Source organism: Notamacropus eugenii, chromosome 4 (genome assembly GCF_028372415.1).
Source record: "Notamacropus eugenii isolate mMacEug1 chromosome 4, mMacEug1.pri_v2, whole genome shotgun sequence".
In the NCBI taxonomy this organism is placed as follows: Eukaryota; Metazoa; Chordata; class Mammalia; order Diprotodontia; family Macropodidae; genus Notamacropus; species Notamacropus eugenii.
In genome coordinates, this window is record NC_092875.1 from 431,298,449 (window position 1) to 431,319,766 (window position 21,318).

A 21,318-nucleotide genomic window follows, 5' to 3' on the forward strand; every position below is an offset into this window, starting at 1 on the left:
AAAAGAAGTTTGCATTTCCCTAATAAAACAATTTCTAGCATACTTCTATGGCTCTGTAATATCATCCATATGGATAATCCCTTCCTTGAGATAAATCATAACCCATCTCTGTCTTTAAACCAGTGTCCATGTCCTCCCATAAATTCTGGACTAGGAGTCAACCAAAAGTAGTATAGGCTTTCCTCTACATCTCTTGAAACAACACATGGGGACTAAGGCATGATAGGGCATGCATTTTAAAAAAATCTTTCAATTTTGCTAAAAGACTATGCTATCTCCTTCTCTGGTCATACTTGTATGACGATATCCTTGCCCCTCTTCTCTTCACTCTCTGTTGAGGGGTTCTTACCCAGGAGCACACAGAACCTCCTGTTCCCCCCCAACCCCCTGTCTCCTTCCCCACTACCACCAAAGACTCTCCAAATAGACTTCAGGGAGCCTGTGAATTTGAATGGGAAAAATACCTTCATTTTCACTAATCCTTGACTAAAATTTAGCATTTCACTAGATTTAAAAAATCATTATAAGAAGGGGTTCACAGGCTTCACTGACCAAAGAGGTCCATGACACATAAAGATTAAGAATTCCCTGCTCTATACTCTCACTAGGTGATCACATCAGATCCAATGGGTTCAATTATCATCTGTATTTAGATGCATCCCATATCTATCTATCCAGCTTTAGTTTTCTCATAGGTTGTAGTCCTAAATAAGCAACTGTCTTTTGGATATCTTGAGTTGTATGTCACATGGACATCTTAAAAGCATGTCCAAAATAGAACACATTCCCCCCCGGATCCTATTGTTAAGAGTACCACCATCCTCTCAAGCATACCAATCTTGAACCTCAGTAGCATCCTTGACTCCTTATTCCCATTAACTCCAAATATCTAATCCATTGCCAGATCTTGTCATTTCCGGACCTCATTCATTATATATCCCCTTTAGTCTACACATACAGACACAAGTCTAATTCAGCTCCTCATCTTATATCTTCTGGACATGTATAGTAGCTTTCTAACTGAACTCACTGACTAGGGTCTCCCCATTACAAATGATTCTCCACTAACCTGCCAAGGTGATTCCTTTAAAGTGTAGGTCTGACCATGTCAACCTCTTCTCAACAAACTCCAGTGACTCCCTAATACCTCTAGAATCAAATATAAGATCTTCTATTTGGCATTTAAAGCTCTTTATAATCTACCTTTCCAGGAACCTTATAATTTACTCCCCTCTATCCATTCAATCACACAGGCTGTTGCCTGTTTTTTTTGCACAGGATGTTCCATTCTCAGTTTTCTCTACACTGTCCCTCACACTCTGCTCTGCTCCTCCACTCCTCCTTGGTTTCCTCAGCTTCCCCTCCAGTACCAGCCCAAACCCTCTCTACTCTAGATTTTTCCACATTCTCACATTTTTAAAAACTCAACTTTGTTATATTCAGTTCCAAATTCTCTTCCTCCTCCATGAAGATGGCAAGAAAGACAAAGTCCATTACAAATGCAAAAGAAAATACGCTTTGGTTTCTACTCCAAGTCCATCACTTCTCAATTTGGAGTATATTAATGATGAGTCCTTTGAAATTGTGGTTGGTCCCTACGAAGATCAGAGCTCCTAAATCCTTCAGAGTTGATCTTACTGTTACTGTACAGACTGTCACCTGGCTGTTCACTTCACTTCACATCAATTCATACAAGTCTTCCCAGCTTTTCCTGATACCATCTCCTTAATTATTTCCTACAGCACAATAGTATTCCATGAGATTTATATATCATTTGTTTAGCCATTCTTTACTGCCACAAAAAGAGCTGCTATAAACATTTGTGTACCTACAGGTCTTTCCCCTCTTCCTTTAATCTACTTGGGGCTACAGACCTAGTAGTGGTACCACTGGGCCACAGGGTATATACACAATTTAATAGGTATTTAAGCACAGTTTCAAATTGCTTTCTAGAATGGTTAGACTAATTCACAGCTCCACCAACACTTCATTAATGTGCCTGTTTTTCCACATTCCCTATAGCATTTGTCTTTTTTTCTTCTTTGTCATCTTAGCCAATTCAATGGGTGTGAGGTGACATTTCAGAGTTGTTTTAATTTTCTCTAATTAATAGTGATTTTATTTTCATATGGCTAATGATAACTTGGATTTCTTCCCTAAAAACTGTTTATTCATACCTTTGACCATTTATCAAATGGAAAATGTCTCTTATTCTTGGAAGTTTGCCTGTTTCCTGTGTGTGTTTGTCCTTTGTTGCCGAAGACCATGCCATGAGAGAAATAATGACATGATTTGCACTTGACTTTGTTTCGAATAAGGGAGGGCTGTGCAGGTCACCAGCCCCACTTCTCCTCCAGAGTCATCTGAATCCAGTGACCAGATATTCATCAAGATGATTTAGAAATGAGTCCTTTATCAGAGAAATTTGCTACAAAATTTTCCCTAGTGTCCCACTTTTCTTCTAATTTTAGATGTATTGGTTTTGTTAGAACAAAAACTTTAATATTATGTAATCAAAATTATCAATTTTATATCCTGTGAGCCTTTCTATCTCTTGTCATAAACTCTTCCTCTAGTTCTGACAAGCAATTTTTCCCAGCTCCACCAATTTGCTTACATCACCCTTCATGTCTAAATCATGCACTCATTTTGAGCTTATCTTGGTATACAATGTGAGATGTTGGCCTATGACTAGTTTCTACCAGACTACATTGCAGTTTTCCCAAGTTTTTGTCCAATACCTGAGATACAGACTACTGTATTCATTTGCTTCTGTATATTGTGTCTAATATATTCCACTGATTAACTTCTTTATTTCTTACTCATGATCAATTTTTGAACAATTATGGCTTAGTGGTATAATTTGAGACCAAGTATTGCTTCCTTTTCATTAAAAAAAAAAATGGGTTCCTTTGTTATTCTTGGATTTTTGTTCTTCCAAATAAATTTTATTATTTTTTCTAGATCCATAGTCTTTTGGTACTTTGGTATGACTCAGAATAGTTTAGATACATTGTCATTTTTATGATATTGGGTTAGCTTACTCATGGGCAATTAATATTTTCCAATTATTTATACTGATTTGTATAAGGTCTTTTATAATTGTGTTTACATAGTCCCTGTGTGTCTTGGCACGCAGATTCCGAAGTATTTTATACCATCTGCAGTTATTTTAAATTTAATTTCTCTATCTATTCTTACTGGATTTTGTTGGTAATAGAAATGTGGATAATTTGTGTGGTTTTATATTATATCCTGCAACTTTGCTGGAGTTGGAAACTGTTTCATTTGGTTCTTCATTGACTCTTTAGGGCTAAACTATCATATCATCTATAAAATGCTGGTTGTCTGTTCTTCACCTAAGTTTATTACTTTATTTTTTTGGTCTTACTGCTATACCTAGCATTTCTACAACACCACGGAATAGTAATGGTGATAATGGACACCCTTGTTTCACTCTTTATTTTATTGGAAAGTCTTTTAGCATATCCCCATTACAGACAATACTGGCTCTTGGTGGTAGACAGATACTACTTATTTTAAGGAGAGCTATTTATTTCTATGCTTTTTAGTGGTTTTTTTTTTTAATTTTAAATAGGAATAGGTGGTGTACTTTTATCAGTTTTTCTGCATCTACTGAAGTGATTTTTGTTTTTCTTAATAATTTAGTTAATTATCTTTAGAGTTTTCCTAATATTAAACCAGCCCTATACTCCTAGTTAAAGTCCAATCTGATAATAGGTTTTGATCTTTATTATACATTACTGTAATCTCCTTGGTAATATTTTAAATTTTTGCATCAACATTCATTAGGGAAACTGGTCTTATTTTCCTTCTGTTTTGCCATCAAGATCATACTTGTGTCTTTGAAGGAATGTGGTAGGACTCCATCCTTAAATTTTTTTTCAAAAAGTTTAGATAGTATTGGAATTATTTTTTAAATATTTGGTAGAATTTATTTATAAATTCACCCAGTCCTAGTTTTTTTTTTTAAATTTGGGAACACATTTATGGCTTGTTCAACTTTTTTTTCTAAGATAGTTATTTAATTTCCTGCTTTGCTAATCTGGACAATTAATATTTTTATAATATTTACACATTTCATTTATATTGCCTGTTTGGCATATAACTGGGTGAAACAGCTCCTAATACTTTTATTCTTTCATCAATTTGTAAACCCACTTTTTTCATTTTTGATGCGGGCAATTGGGTTTTCTCTTTTAAAAACCAAATTAATTGCTTATCTATTTTTCTTTTTAAAAAAAAAAGCATTACCTAGTTTTATTAGTTCAATTCTTTTTCCTTTCAATTTTCTTACTAATTTTCAGGATTTCTATTTTGGTATTTAATTTGGGATCTTAAATTTATTTTAAAATTTTTTAACAGCATACCCAAATCTGCTCTCCCTTTTTATTTAGAGATTTATTTTATATTACCTGGAGCATCTATATATAATAACATTACATGATATAATAATTTATTTAGAGCTATATCATTTTCCCTGAGTATTACTTTAGTTGCATTTCTCAAATTTTGGCATGTTCTCTCATTGTGGTCATCATTTTTTAATAAAATTACTGATTGTTTCTGATTTGTTCTTTAATCCACCCATTCTTTAGGATTAAGTTTAGTTTCCAATTATGTTTCAAAGAACCTTTACCAAGTGTAATTTTTATGTATTATAATAAGAAAAAACATGCATTTAATATTTTTACTTTTTTGCATGTTTGTGAGATTTTTTTATGCCCTAATACATGGTCAATTCTTCTGAAGGTGCTGTATACAGCTAATAAATAGGTACACTCCCTTCTATTCCCATTCAATATTTTCCAGAGAATTTTTCAAAAATTTTATTCAACTTCATTATTTATTTTATGGTTAGATTTGTCTAGGTCTGAAAGGGGTAAATTGAGGTACTCCACTATAGTAGTTTTATTGCCTATTTTCTCTACCTCATCTAATTTTTAAGAATTTAGCTGCTAAGTCATTTGATGTATATGTTTATTATTGTTATTAATTCATTGTCCATGGTACCTTTCAGCAAAATGCATTTTCTGTTTATCACTTTTAATCAGATTTTGCATATGTCCCTTATTTAAACCCTGTGTGTATCTATATGTTTCCAATGTATTTCTTGTAAATAACCTATTACTGAATTCTGGTTTCTAATCCATTCTGTTATGGATGAGTTCATCCCATTCATATTCAATTATGATTGCTATGTATTGCCTTTCATTCTATTCTCTTAAACTTTTCCTTTTTTACTGTCTTCTGTAAAAGTCTCTTTTGCTTCAGCCTTTAATTTACACTCCCTCTTTTTTTCTCTCTCTTTTACTTAACTCTTTTCCATTTTTCCTTGTTGGGTGAGGCCTATTTCCATACTCAACTGTGTGTATATGCATTCTTCCTTCCTTGAACCAGTTCAGATGAAAGGGAGGTTCAAGAGCCATCCACTCCCCTGCAGGTTCCTTTATTTGCATAAACTCCTTGTACAATCCATTTATGTGAGATAATTCTCTCCATTCTTCTTCTCCTTACCCACCTTTCCATTCTTTGGAGGTCACCAAACATAAGACAATCAAACCCAGGCCCTCTGTCTAATTAGATTCCTTCTAATATCTCTGATTTCCATTTATGTGAGATAATTCTCTCCATTCTTCCTCTCCTTACCCACCTTTCCATTCTCTGGAGGTCACCAAACATAAGACAATCAAACCCAGGCCCTCTGTCTAATTAGATTCCTTCTAATATCTCTGATAATGATAAAGTTCTGAAGATTTATGTGTATCATCTCATAAAAGATTGTAAACAATTTCATCCTGTTCAGTTTCTTATCATTTCAGTCATGTTTACTTATTTATGCTTCTCTTGACGCCTATGTCTGCATCAATTTTTCCATTTAGCTCTTGTCTTTTTATCAGGAATGTTTGGAAGTCCTCTCCCTTGCCCTCAATAAAGGTCCATTTTCTCCCCTTTAGCACTGTACTGTTATGCTGAGTAGGTTATCTTCCTTGTAATACTAATTCCTTTGCCTTCCAGAGAATCACATTCCAAGTTCTCTGCTCCTCTTTAGTGGTGGCTAATGCGGTATAATCCTGACTGTGGCTATCTAGTACTGGTATTTTTTTTCCCTGGCTGTTTGCTGTATTTTCTTTTTTCTTGATTTTGCACCGATTATTCCTGGGAGTTTTCATCTTAGAGTCAGGAGGTGACCAGTGTATTGTTTCAATTTCTACTTTGCCCTCTGGTTCTAAGATAAGATAGGCAGTTTTCTTTGAAATATGATGTCTAGTCTCTCTTTTTAATGGCTTTCAGGTCATCCACTTATTCTTCAATGCTCTCTCCAACCATTTGTTTTACCTGTGAGAAATTATTTCACATTTTCTTCTACTTTTTCAAACTTTTGAATTTTGTTTTATTTCTTGATGTCTCATGGAGTTATTAGCTTCCATTTGGCCAATTCTAATTTTCAAGGAGTTGGAGAAAATTTAAAATGCTGTGCAATTTTCCAAATGCAATTAAGACCACTCTTCCTCCTTTTAAATTCTGGGTCCAGTTAGCTGTTCAGCTGTTGTATTGATGAACTAATAATGCATATCTGGATAATAAATGTCATTCATCTACTATTTTTACTTTTATGCATGATAGGTGAAACTTTTGAGCCACTGTAGATTTCATCTGAGAGTGCTTGAAATCTTTTGGTTTTCTTGTTGTTTAAGTCATTTTCCAATCACATCCAATTCTTCTGGGTTTTCTTGGCAGAGAAAGGCCATTTCCTTCTCTATCTCGTTTTACAAATGAGAAAATGGAGGCAAACAGGGTTAAAAGACTTGCCCAGAGTAACACAGCTAGTAAGTGTTTGAGGTCAGATATGAACTCAGGAAAATGAGTCTTCCTGATGTCAGTCCTGGCTCCCTATTCACTATGGCACCACCTAGCTGTCCCTGCAATCTTTTGCCACCAAGTATGCAATCTTTTGGAGCTTGATTCAACCATCAAAATGTCATTTACAAACAGGAGCATTAACAGGAACATATCCTCTATAGGGAATGTGCTATTTAGATTTTGTGCTAAATGTTTACCATGACCATGGCAAATATCCTTGATTAGAACATATCTAGATTTTATGTATGATGCTTAACCTCTTTGTGGCTCAGCTTCCTCACTTGTAAATGAGGGGGTTGACAATGTGGTGAATTGATCTCCCTCGCTGCTCTAAGTCAGATCCTATGATCTGATATTAAAAAGCTGGCCAGACAGAGTTAGCCCTGTTGAATCTATCAAAGAATCTTATATGATCTTAACACATGCATTAAAGACACCTTACTGGAGGATAGCCTTTAAAGCTTCATTTTGCTCTATCAAATTTTGCTCTACAGTCACAACAAGAACAATGAAATTCTGTAGTCTTCCATGCCTTTCATTCAATAATGTAACTACATAAAGATGTGGTCTGCTGTAAAATATCATACATGAAAGCTTACCTATTTTGTTCCTGTGTTTTCATAAAAAAGTCCTTGATAAGTCTATAAAATTACTATAATAATTAATGATTTTGTAGAGAGAATGCAAGCATTGTATCAGCACTGACTAGCAACTTCACAATTATCTTTTTCACTAGTAGTTACATAAATGATTCTCTCCCCCTCAATCATTTGCTTCTTTCCCATTTTAATAGGCCTTGATAATTAATCTCTCACTGAATGCCCTCAAAAATTCTTGTGACCAGTAAGGATCTCCTTTGTGCACAATTTATCTGGTAAAACTGCTCTTAACACCATTGTTTCCTCTAACATTATTTCCACTTCCTCATTGAGAAATCTGTGATTGTGATGTTATAGTTCAAGTGTGGTGGTTCAGCCAATACTGATGGAGAAAAGTTTGTTGTGGAATCTGAGCGGTATATGTTGTTTTTGGACTCTTAACCACTTAGGATGACCTAATTTAATTGTGCCTTTTACTACATTTTCTGTAAAGCAATTTTCCCGTTACTACTTCACTGTTTTATGAAGTGATGTCCTTCATAACCTATTACCATAAGATGTCCTTGGCTATGTGTCACTGCTTTGCAAGATCAAGTGTTTGGTGGTCAAAATGATTTCTACTCTTCTGGATGCCTCCTTGTGGCACTTACACTTGCTTTACATCAGTGAAGCACTTGCACTTTGTCCCCATGTTGTCCCCACAAATTTTTTTTATTTTGTAACAATGGTAGATATATTTGGAGAATATAAACTGTTTTTCATTTATGGAAGAATCCTCAATAGTTAAGAGTTTCTGTGTGACAATGGTTAGATCACATAACCTCCCTGGTTCTCTGTTTCTCTGTAAAATGAGTTGGACTAGATGGCCTCTGAAGTAACTTCCAGTTCTAGAATTATGACTGAATTTCTGTATTAGAATACATAGTTACAGTTGGAGATACAAAGTATTTCTAGTAGGAATCTTGGTAGATAAAAAAATAAATGTAATTCTTTGTTACAGGGTTTGGGTGGGGGGAGGGAGACATCAATAAATTTCAATTTCTACATGAAGGAATAGATAAGGAATAGAATTATAGTAAATCAATTTTCTCCATTCCCACTAATGACAGAAAAAGAAGCAAATAAAGAAAAGAGAACTTGGAGTACTCAATAAGAAAGCTTCCGGGTTGTGAAAGTGAGAAAATAACTGAAGATATTACTGTGATAGTTCTCCTAGTGATACATAATCACTGAGAAATACAGTGTGTCCCAAAAGTCTTAGAGCAGTTTTAATTTAAAATGTTTAATATTTAATATTAATACTAAAACTTAAAACTACTCTAAGATTTTGGGGAAACTTCTATATTCTGTACAGCAAACTTAAAAATCAAAGAGGAAACTTCTAATTATTGAGTGACATATTGGTCTAGTTAGTCTAATCTTATGTTCAGTTTCCTAACATGATTTCACAGGCTTAGCTTCAGTTCTTTTCTGAGGGACTATGCCAGAAGCATACACTCAGGGGTGCTATTTATTAGCTGGCCTCACTAAATCACCTTTTGCCTCAGATAAAGAACTCATTGAGCCAAGCTGCTTCAAGTATATTATCTTCAGCTAACTAGGCATTCAGAGAACTACCCTCTCTGACCCCAAACATAATTTGATAGTTATTTAACACGAGTGCTCTCTATCGTCAGTTCAGGAATGTTCTCTACTTGACTGATCGACTGAGATAAAGACATCCTCTGCTCCCAAACAGCCTAGTATGGTTAGAGTTATTTTCTTCTGGCAGTATCAAGGCTGAAACACTGGACTTGGAGGCAGAAAGACCTGAGGTCTTGCCTCAGACATCTGTTGGCTGTATAAACCTGGGCAGATCACATAACCTCTCTCAGTTTCAAATTTCTCATCTGTAAAATGGGGATAATAATAGCACATACCTGGCAACGCTAATAAAGGATCAAATGAAATAATTTAACCAAAGGGATATGCAAACATTAAAGCACTGTTATCAATATCAGATGTCAACTATTATTATTAAGATGGGAGTTCATAGATTCACAGATTTAGAGCTAGAAGGGAGGTGAGAGGTCACTGAGTCCAGCGTCCTTATTCTACAGATGAGGAAAGTCACTTACCCAGCTTCTACATATTACAAATGAGATCTGAACCCGTCTTCCTGATGCCAAGTCCAACACTCTAGATGATATTTTGTTATCAAAATGTCGTACTTTCCATAACACACAAATTACCTAAAAATTCCTTTATTTTCTATAGCAGGGGTAGGGAACCTGTAGCCTCAAGGCCACATGTGGCCCTCTAGGTCCTCAAGTATGGCCCTTTGACTGAATTCAAACTTCACAGAACAAAGCCCTTAATAAAAGGATTTGTTCTGTAAAACATGGACTGTCAAAAGGCCATAATCAAGGACCCAGAAGTCCACATGTGGCCTCCAGGCTGTAGTTCCCCAGCCTGTCCTATGGTTTCAGAATTCTGAATACTAATAAAGGTCTTCATAATATTAAGCTATATTTTAATAGTAATTTCTATCACTTAGGTATTTTTGGACTAATTTCAAACTGGCATTTAAAGAAATTTATATACACTAGGCATTATGTAGTGGATAAGAAAACTGGCCATGGAGTCAGAAATCTTTTCTCTGATACCTACAAGCTGTGTAATTATGAGCAAGTCACTTAAACTCTCAGTGATCCAGACTTTATTTCATCCTTCCTCCCTTTCCCTTTCTTTTTCTGAGCCTAGGAGGCTAGAAGGACAGAGGTTACTCATAGGCCTGACCTCACTTTAATTAGTGTGAGAGAAATGACGTCCCCTGTTTTTTCCAACTTGGGCTGCTTCTCCACTTCTTGGGCAACTGGTGGCTCCCTACTTCCAGGAGCTCACCATATTATCAGCTGGACTTAGTGTGAACACCAGATCAGCTTAGCCTAAGGAACCTAAAAACTCTTGAGCTGTACCAGCCACAGTCTCACTGATGGCATGCCACCATTCAGGCCAGGCAACTTTTTAGGATTAAGTTAGAGTTGTACCTGTATTGGTGGAGACAGTTTCCCACAGGGTTGAAGCCTCCTTTAAAAAATTCCACATGGTAGTATAGTTGATATGTTTGTTGTTTTTGCAGAACAACATTTTAAAACTTTGTTTTAAAATCTTTTTATGAGATGGTTTTTTAGATAAGGAAGGGATATATTTAGAAATAAAGGTGATGTAAAGCAAAAGATATCAATTAAAATAAGATTAAAAAGACAAAATCTATACTCTATATTTTCAATCAGGAATTCTGCACATTAAATAGCTGAAATTAATAGTGTTTTGCATTTGTACTACTTACCAGGATGCCCAAGATTATTTAATTCATCTATAATGAAATTAAAAAAACTAGGTTAACTTAATTGTCATTTTATCAAAATACACCAAATTAAGTCTAATCAAGGAAAGTAGATTCTAAGAAAGAAGCTATATAATTCTTAGCATAGAACTTTCAAAGGAGACACATGTGAGGAGCGGAGATGCTTAAAGGTGGAGAAGGAATATGTCCTGCTGATGCCAATTATGGTTTCTAACCAACGACTGCTCTTTTTTCTTGAATTTCAGTTTCTCAATGTTTGTCAAGTAAGTACAGAAAACATTTTTATGAGAGATTTTGATGGGCAGATTTGGGAAGATCACAGGATCACTGAATTATAGCTAGAAGAGCCCTCTGAGATCATATGATCCAAAACTTTCATTTTATAAATAAGGAAACTGAAGCCCACAGAGGTTCAGTGATTTGCCCAAGGTCACAAGGCTAAAAAGTGGCAGAGTTGGGAATCAAACCCAAGTCTTCTGACTCCAAGCACATCATTGTGGTGGATGTTTGCTGGCTCACCACTAATTTGAAGGTAGTATGGCACCATGGAAAGAGCACTCACTAGCTCTGGAGTAAGAAGACCAGGGTTCAAATCTCAACCTCAGACACTTGTTAATTGTGTGACATTGGGTAACTCACAACCTCCCTGAGAATAAGTTCTTCTTTCGGTAACATGATGGGGATAGATGAGGTAATTTGACCTACGAGATCTCTTCCAGTTCTAAATCTATAACCCTATGACAGGAAACAATTTGAAAAAATGATTTAATTATACTCCAAACTGAACTACAAATGGACTTTAATGAAACACACAATATGAAACAGTGAGTACACATACTGTGGTTAAAAATAAATATGATAAAGTATACTGTAACTACAATATACTGTTCATAATACTTCCAACCACCAATTATTTTAAAAAATTTTAAGTTAAACTTTATTTTGGGAAGAAAAATTGTACCCTATCCTTTCTATTGTCATTTTGGGTATAATCTTATGGCATCCTCAGAACTTTTTGAGTAACTTTTTGCAAAGTTATTATTTATAAGATTTACAGGAGAACATGGAGAAGAACGGCACCAGATGAGAAGGTAAAGATGTGTATCTTTGGAGGGAGGACCCACATTGAAGAGATCACAGATGAAAGTATACATATTGTACATATACATTGTCTACTCACATTATATATAGCAAAGGCATTGACTAATGACAAAATTGTACTAAAAAGAAATCAATAAAAAGAGAAGCAGAGGAAGATGATCGTTTAAGTGGATCAACTGAAGACAATGATAACTAGTTTATATCACAGAAGGCTTCTGAAACTATTATTAAACACGTTAGAATTTTAGAAGGCCAACTATATTCATTAGTAAATTCTAGAAATCATGCAATTTGTCAATTAATTGCTTTCTGATGAGGGTCTGTCAGGATAACCTCAAAGCCCCTTCCCTGAATAATAAACATTTAATGACTCAGTTTAGATACTTTTCAGGTGCTAGGGGATCATAATTCACACGTGATTTAGAGACAAGGATTTTATATCATCAAGCATTAAAACTCCAAAGAATTAAAACCATGTCTAGGCTTGGAAAAGAGAATTATCATTCCAATAAGAAGTAGTATGGAAAAGAATTAGACCAGTAGGAAACCCAGGAAATGTAAAGAAGTGATTATGCTTTTCTTAGTACACCTTAGTAGAGCCTAACAAGTCTATGTAAGTTTGAGAGGCAGGAACTGAAAAAAATACTTGCTGAACTAACTAAACCATATTTTTCTAATAAAATGGCCTATGCTAAAGAATGATAGTTTAAATTTTAAATTTATTAGTTGCAATTGAAGTAAAATACTTGTTTACTTTTTTTGGTTTAGCTCTCCATCCTCTATGAGTTAGTTAAAAATCCTTTATCTCAAATTGTACAAGACAAAAGGTGACACTGCAGATTAGCTTAAAGGGTTTTACTTATGAAAATAACTAGGAAATCTCTTAATTGTACACTTTAAGAGCATATTTAATATTGTTTAAACAGACACATATGACCATAAACTTTATTTTTATTGTGCTGCAAGGCAATTAGGGTTAAGTGACTTGCCCAGGGTCACACAACTAGTAAGTGTCAGGTGTCTGAGACTGGATATGAACTCAGCTCCTCCTGACTCCAGGGCAGGTGCTCTATCCACTGTGCCACTTCGCTGCCTTGACCATAAACTTTAAATGTGATTTCTGATAAATATTTTCATTTCAGAGGCATATTATTACAAGGCAGAGAGATGAAAGAAAACAAACAAATATTTAGGAAAAGAGATCCTTCTACAATATTAGGGTCTTTTAATATGAAGGGTATAAAACTTCAAGAAAACACTTGTAACTCATGCCATTCACTTAGGAATTGTATTAGTATACTGAAGATTAAATCACTGCATGAATGGTATTGTAACATCAGAGTCACAATGTTTTGATTAGTTTAGAAAATTCTGAAAACCAAGAGGATTTGAAATAAATATGGAACATTCTTTAATCAAAATATTTTTATACTTGATTAACCCATTTGTAGCTAGTATTTTTTTCTGTCACTGCACTCACAGCATATCTACAGATAAGCCAATCCCAACAGTAATCAGCATGCAGAATATTTAACTTTCACAACCACAGCATTATACTACCTTCAGTGCATTCCACTGCCTCATCTGTTCTTCCTTGTTTTAGAAAAAACAAATTTTAATGTATTGTAATTCATGTTTTTAGGAAGGGCAGGAATTAAGTACACAAAAATTTAAATACTACAGAAATTGTTTTTGTTACACTAACATATTAAATGTCAACACTGTGTTAATATTTTCTATGAACATATAGAAAATAACTCAACTAGAGCTACAAAAGTATATAAATTACAATGGAGCTTTGATATCTAAACCAGAGATTTCCTTTACCTTATCATAAATTTCATTACAAATTCTCCATTTAAAATGTTTTTCTATTTTCTATAAATTTATATGCTAAAACTTGAAACAGAGAGTTTTCTCTATATACACACGCCTCCATACAAGTAAGTAATACATACATATATGGTATATGTAAACACATATATATCTTTTCCAGTTCTTTTCTCTGTTTTTCTATCTGTATAACTGGCTTTGAACTTAGTACGTCATAGTCAGAAAACAGAACACCTTAAAAATATTATTTGGTTTCAACGACAAAAGCAACGATCCTCTACATTTAACAGGTGACCAACCAATGAGAACAAATAGAAGACATCATCATTGAGTGCCAGGTCACAATGACGTCATCAAAAATTACTCACAAAGGTTTTATCAGGTATCAGGTATCTCACTAGTTGCCAGAAAAGGAGTTAAATGAAGCTCAAAAGATTCATATCAGTCAATAACCAATAAGAATTGATTAAGTACTTACTATGTGCCAGGAACCATGGTAGGTGCTGAAGATATAAGTACAAAAATGAAATAACTGCTGGATGTAATAGTAGTAATAAGAATAATACAAACTTTAAGGTTTGCAAAGTGCTTTATAAATATTACTTTACTTCATCCTCACAACAACACTGGGAAACACATGTCATTATCCTCATTTTACAGATGAAGAAACTAAGGCAGACAGATGTTAAATAACTTGCCCAGGATTACAAAGCTATTACGTGTCTAGGGTCAAATCTAAACTCAGGTCTTCCCAGTTCTGGGCATAGCTCTCCATCCTCTTTGACACCTAGCTTCCTGGCACACAGTAAGTGTTTAATACTTTCTGGTTGATTGATATGAATCCTATGCAATGAACTTACAATGAAGGACATATACAAACTCACAACAGCACGAATATTAAATTAATAAATACAAGTATGTATGTACAAGGTAGTATAGGAGGGAGGACTCCAGCAGTTTGGGGGAATCCGGAAGGCTTCATGCAGAAGATCTTAAAGGAAGACAGAAACTCTGAGGAGGAGATGAAGAAGGCATGGAGAATAACCAGTGTAAAAGTATGGAGACAGAGAGGTAATGTTGTGTATGAGGAATAGAGAGTGACCAGGTTGACTAGTGTGGAAGGGAGGAACAATATCCAGTAAGTCTGGAGAGATAGGTTGGGGCTAGGCTGTATAGGGCTTTAAGAGTTAAACAGAAGATTTTCTAGGTTATCCTATAGGCAAGAGAAAGCCACTGGAGTCAGCTGAATAAAGGTATCGCACAGTCCAAATGGTACTTAAGGAAAATCACATTGGCATCACTGTGTAGGATAGATTGGAGTGTTGAGAGACTTCAGATATGGGGACCATTTAAGAGCCTGGTAAAATATTTTAGGTAAGAAGTGATGAGAGCCTAAGGTAGTAGCTGTGTGAACACAAGGAAAAGATCACTTATTAGAAAAGGTAGAAATGGTAGATGTGTGTATTGAGAGAGAGAGAGAGTAAGGAGTCTAGGGTAATGCTGAGATTATGAACCTGAGAAAATGAAAGGATGGTGGTGACTTCAACAGAGACACATAAGTTTGTAGGGGGGAGAGTTTAAGGGGAACAATAATGCATTCGGTTGCACCTCCTGTCTTTCTTGGGGTTAAGCTTAACAACAACAACAACAACAACAACAACAAAAAACCTTCCACATACATTAAGATGTGGAAAAACTGGCCTGGGCAAAAAAACTGGCCTTTCATTTGGATGCCTGTGTTGATAGAATAAAATATGAAGAAAATTTTTCTTCCAAAAAATAAAATGTAATTATGTGAAATCAATTTATTAGACTAGTAATATTTAAAGGAAAAGAAAATTGCTTTGAAGAACTCCAGTTACTTAAGGGCAGACGAGCCTAAGCTTACAGCTCATACTATTGCAATAATCAACAGTGCTGCTCACCTATGACGATTTCTACTTTCTTGCTGTCTTGATTGTCATGGTCATTATATACATGACACCAGTAGGTTCCCTGATGCTCCAAATCAACATAAGGCACCTATATAAAGTTTTAGACTTAATTAGAACAGTAACTACTAATAACTACTAAGTACTAATAAAAAGGAACAAAAGTAATTCTCTAACAAGATTAGGTAATTTCACAGATTTTTGGATGAGTTTTGTTACATTTCATTAAGTTGAGTCAATGAGTCAATAAATGACAAAAAAGTGAGGCTGATATAAAACTATACTATTTAATATTCTGACTCTATGCCCTGAAAAAGCTTTAGGATCCAAGTGTAGCCATATGTAAGAATCAATAAGTACTCAACAATAATAATTATCAGATATTAGAGTTAGGAAATGAAAATATCCTTAAAACCAAGAAAGCGTCTACATACACTTTCACTCTCATGTAACCTACAATAAACTGTTTACTAGAATAAAGAATAATATTTTCCAAATATCATTTCCCTACCATATATAACTTTTTTGTCCCATGTGTTATTGGAAATCCATTTCTGAACCACTGATAATGAGGAATAGGGCTCCCAATAGCCACGCACTGCAGAAGTAATGTGCTGCCTGGTCTCAACTTTTGGGGTTTTGGTTCAATACATATTTGTAGTTTGGTTTCAGAGAAGCCATCCAAACTTCCTTAAACAAAAAGAAAAAAAGGATTATTAAAAATAAATAATGTGTATTCACTAGTTATTCTTTTAAAGTCAGAAGTAGTTTACCAAGTTTCCCTGCAGTCATTATGGCTAGTTCATATTCCAAGACATATTCTACTTATGCGTATCAGCTTTCTAGGGTTAAGAAGAGTGATAAAGTATATAAATCCTTCACTAGTAATTTAACATAATTAGGAGTTTCAAATCATACAAAATGGGGCCACAACATCTCTATTTTTAGTTCACTGTTAGAATGTATCTAGAGATTAATGATCCGTTAACTCTCCTGTGAAATTTTGTTAAACTAGTTGTCACAGTGCTTAAAAACCAGCTTCCAGAATTCATTTCAATCCTGTCCCCTTGCCCTCAGCACTACAGTCCTTATACCTCCAAATGCTAGAAGTCACAGTCACAGTTACCAAAGTATTGGGATGAAGGTATTTGGGCACGATTTCTAAGTTACTAATTACATAATGTAGTAACTTACAGAAATATTGAATAGGTTAGGGCCAAGGAACTGTAGCATACCACTTAAGACTTCCCAAAGGGTTAATGGGCAAAGTTTATAAGCATCATTATAGTAAAACTTCACTTATAAAAGATGAGCCCCCTGGAACTTTCAGATATTCATTAACATCTCAGGACTGGAGGTAACCAGCAGTATGATTTAGTGCAAAGATTACTGGGTCTGGAGTCAGTTGATCTGCATTCAGATAAGGGTTTCTGCCAAGTCACTTTTGCGACTGATCATGTCACAACCTTTCTGGGTTTCATTTTCCTCCTCTGTAAAGTGATGGAATTCTACCAGATGACCCTTCTAGCTCTACATCAATGAACTATGATTGTAAAGGGAAAAACCCCTTTTTGGTGGCAAAGCATGAAGCAAATAAATACAGCCAAGAGGAATCAAAATGCTGACATGTCAAGACTGGCTAACTTGCTACACGCAAGGAAAGGCACATTGTAACAGCGTGGAGGTGTTTGAGAATGGTCATTTTTGCACCTGTAAAAGCAAGAAGCATGAGAGAAATGGAAGGGGATAAAGACAAAAGGAAAAATCACATAGAAAAAAGCAACGATCAACAGCAGTGACAGTAACAATTAGAAGCAACAGGAGGAACAAAGGGAAGCAAACGCAATTGAGGGCAATCAGAAAAAAAGGTGCAAAAATATAATGAACTCTCATAGATCTCCAAATCTTTAAAGACTCAAGACATCACTATCCTCTGTTGATATGAGAACAGGGAAGGAGTGAAGAAAGCGACTGTTGTACAACTCAATGACACCTGAAGGTATCAGTAAGCCACATAAAAGACATGTCAATCAATACTGATCACAGCAGTGGGAGTGACATCTAAACCAGATTAAAATGGGGAAATATTTAGCAAAAAAAAAAATAAAAATACAATAGACCATGGTTAATATGGTTAATATTTGGTTTTCTAAGTCAATCTGCGGCCTAGAGGGATACTTAATGTATGGTTTAGTGGCACCTATTCTTATGTGAGTTTGACACTAGTGGCCTAAACTGGGGTAGAAGTGGGGAAACAACAGAATTCACTACTTAGATGTTCCCTTATTAACAGATGTTTACCCTGAGTTATCAATAAAAAGGTGAATTGTGTTCTACAAAGGTCACCCAACCATCCCTCCCTGAGTCCAAGCCTCATCTTCACCTACTCCCCCACTAGAAACTTGTAGTCCAACCTAGGAATCATCATGGGTTCTAAGAGGTGACCCCTTTCCTTAGCCTGTTTGGAAATAAGCCTCCACCTCCCTTCCAGGCTACCTGTTCTAAATCATGTCATCTGCATACCCTCCCAGGCCTCCTTCATACGTTGTCTGTACCATTAGAATGTAAGACAGAAAAGATTCAAAGCAGAACACTGCCATGAATTCTGCAATTTATTTTTTTATGAATTGAGTGGGAGTTCAGAATACTGAAGTAAATTTAATTACTGCAGGTTCTGCAATCAAAGGGAGGGAAATCATATGTAACCAGGAAACAATTTCTACATAGATGATATCTTCTGAGTTATATTTTTCTTGAACTGTAAATGTTGGAGGGGAGGTAACTGAACCCAAACTACAGTTTTTAATCTCATTTTTTTCACCCCACTAATTTGTAATTTTCAAAAGTTATTATGGTTTTATTATTTGATTTTTATAATTCTAAACATAGTTTCAATCTCACAAAAAAAATGTGTCACAATAACCAAATTCCTACTCACTGTCCTTCCTCCATTCTCTAGTAAATGTTAGAGAAACACAAACTCTAACCTAAATATTCAATAGCAGCAGGACTTTTATTTTTTAAATTATCACACCCTTCCATACAAATGGTCCAGAAATCTAGCTTCACCAACTCCCAAGCTAGAAAGAGGGGTCTATTATCAGAGGAAGTAGACTTCTAATGTACCTACTGGGCAGGCTTTCTTTTTGTCATCTACATTCAGGCCATATTTTAGTTCTCAAATGCAAATGAGTGATATGAATGCTATTGCAGACACAAAAAGAAAAAAATAATCTCTTTTAAATAATTATCATATTTTGCCTCCTGGACGTTCCCTTCAAGATTCAATTCTAGTGGCCTTCTTATGAGTGACCTTTCTAGATCGCCTCCAGTTGTTAGTACTTCCCTCTCCCAAAATTACTTTGTATTTCCCATGTATATATTTTATAATTACTTAATAACTTAATAATTGTGCATTTGTCCAGTCCCTTACCCCTCACCAGAAATGCAGGCTCCTTGAAGAAATACTTTCCATTTTTGTCTTTGTAATTCTAGAACCTAGTGCATTTGTCTTCTACACAGTAGGCACTTTACAAATGTTTACCAGATTGAATTTTCTGTGAACCACCTAATCCCATAACCCATTAAATCTTAATGTGAGGCAGAACAGATTTCTGAAGAACTTTGTTTAATAAAATGCACAAATCTTAGCCAGTTGGGTAGGGATAAAAAATAAATACTACAATATAGGGTCTCAATTTATTTCAAATTTATTTTATTATCATGATTTAGATTAAATAAGCTTCAGTAGAAAATGGGGAGGGGGGAATTTAAATTAGTTTTAAGTAATACTATTAATTCCTTCCCAAAGCAAATAATATTAGGAGAAAAAGCAACCATTCTCCTTCCCACTCCCAAATTAAAAGAAAATTTAATTTGACACTTACTACAAGTGCCTTCAGAGACTTCACAAACATCCAGCTGTGCCCACTGGCTGAATTCAAAGGTAGAATTGTTATTCACTCGACAAACATAAAAGCCAGAATCCTTTACAAGCACTGGATTAAAAATAAGCTCCGGTGAATTCCCATGTGGAATCTGTGTCAAAAGTAAATAACAAAAGAAGGAATGATTCTTTTAAAAATAACTTTTAAGAAAATAAAAATTAAAAAGCCTAATATGTACAATTCATGATCTCTGGAAATGTGTAACAACATGTATGATTCTTCTTCTGAAACAAATGTTGGTTTAAAAAAAATCTTTTACAATTAAAATGTTTAAAAATCCAGTCAATCTTCATGAAGAAGTTCACTTTCCTTTCCTTTATTTTTATTTGGATCTTTTGAATTTATATCACTTGAATTTCCCAATGGATTCCTCTCTCTCCTCCTCCCCCCAGAAAGTCATCTTTTATAACAAAGGCTAAAAAGGAAAGAAAATAATTTAACCAATCTAAACAACACATTTTAACAGCCTGTAGTGTTTCACACCCAGAGTCTCCCACTTCTGGGGGGAAAACAAGGTGCCTCTTTAAGGCCAAAACTGACCACTATAATATCATGACTATTGTTATTATGGTTTTGTTTATTTCAATTTCCATCAGTTTATATACATTTTCCTCTGCTTTCTTCACAATCCTCATTTCTTCACTATCATATTCCATATCATTCACTTAGCACAACATGTTTAGTCATTCCCCAATCAATGGCTATCTCCTCCCTTACCTTCTTACTACTTTCCTGTTTGTTTTCTCTACAAATATTGTTAGTACTCATACTATCCTCCTACTTTATTATTTATCAATCATAAAGGCAGACCTCAGCTTTGGTATTTGTGAAAGATAAGTAATTTAACAGGGGTAAACAAAGCGGGTAGGAGGAAAGGGACTAATCAACCAAAATGCCCTCATTTAACCTGTATCACTAACTTACTACTTCACTATTTGCTCAGCTTCTGGAATGTACAGCTCTGCACAGGTTATTCTATCATAAAAGTGCCTATCCATTATCTTATGTAATAGAAAACTGACTATGCTACAATTTTTAAAAATAGCTTAATTGTTCACATGTTACAGGGATTAGAAACTGTTCCTCTGTTGTTTTGTGTGAAATATTTTTATGAGTTAAATAACCATAAAGAAACATGTTTTTTCAATGGCACATTTATTATTAAACAGAAAAGAACTAAGGTTTTAAGAAAAATCCAACGAAAGAGGCTCTGAATTTGAAATATTACATTTTTATTACTCCAAAACATTCCATTACCTAAAAGGTGCAAAAGGACAGAGGCATCAGATTATATGGTGAATGGACCAAAGAAATGACCAAAGAACTCCAAATGGGCTAAGTGATGTTAGAACATTATCTGATGAAATAAACTGCAGTGTTAATACAATTTTTATGAGTACCTTAGATGAAATTCCCCAAAACATATTCAATACACTAATTTACTTTTCCAAATTTTCTTATCTATCTGCTTGAACTTATGTAAATTTTAAAAATTATTACCTCTTTTTTCATTTTGAACCACTGATACTGCACAAAAGGGTGTCCAGTAGCTCGGCAACAAAGCTTGACGTACTGTCCTGATAATATAGCCTTTGAGACTGGATTTACAATAATCTTTATTCCTTTAGAGGGAAAAAACCCAAAAAATTGATTTTACTATGTGATAAAATCAG

General features: G+C 34.8%; 1 protein-coding gene across 2 annotated transcripts in view; it reads right to left on the reverse strand.

Moving 5' to 3' along the window:
- The window catches only part of MALT1 (MALT1 paracaspase), an 82,418-nt gene that overhangs the window by 44,804 nt on the left and 16,296 nt on the right, over positions 1-21,318 (reverse strand). The window contains exons 3-8 of one of the 2 annotated variants that reach the window (XM_072605945.1): positions 21,146-21,267; positions 19,586-19,736; positions 16,210-16,388; positions 15,693-15,789; positions 13,495-13,527; positions 10,816-10,842 (exon numbers count right to left, since the gene is read on the reverse strand). In XM_072605945.1, coding sequence (XP_072462046.1) covers positions 10,816-10,842; positions 13,495-13,527; positions 15,693-15,789; positions 16,210-16,388; positions 19,586-19,736; positions 21,146-21,267 — 609 coding nt within the window. The remainder of the gene's footprint in view (positions 1-10,815; positions 10,843-13,494; positions 13,528-15,692; positions 15,790-16,209; positions 16,389-19,585; positions 19,737-21,145; positions 21,268-21,318) is intronic. The other variant, XM_072605943.1, reaches the window with a different exon arrangement.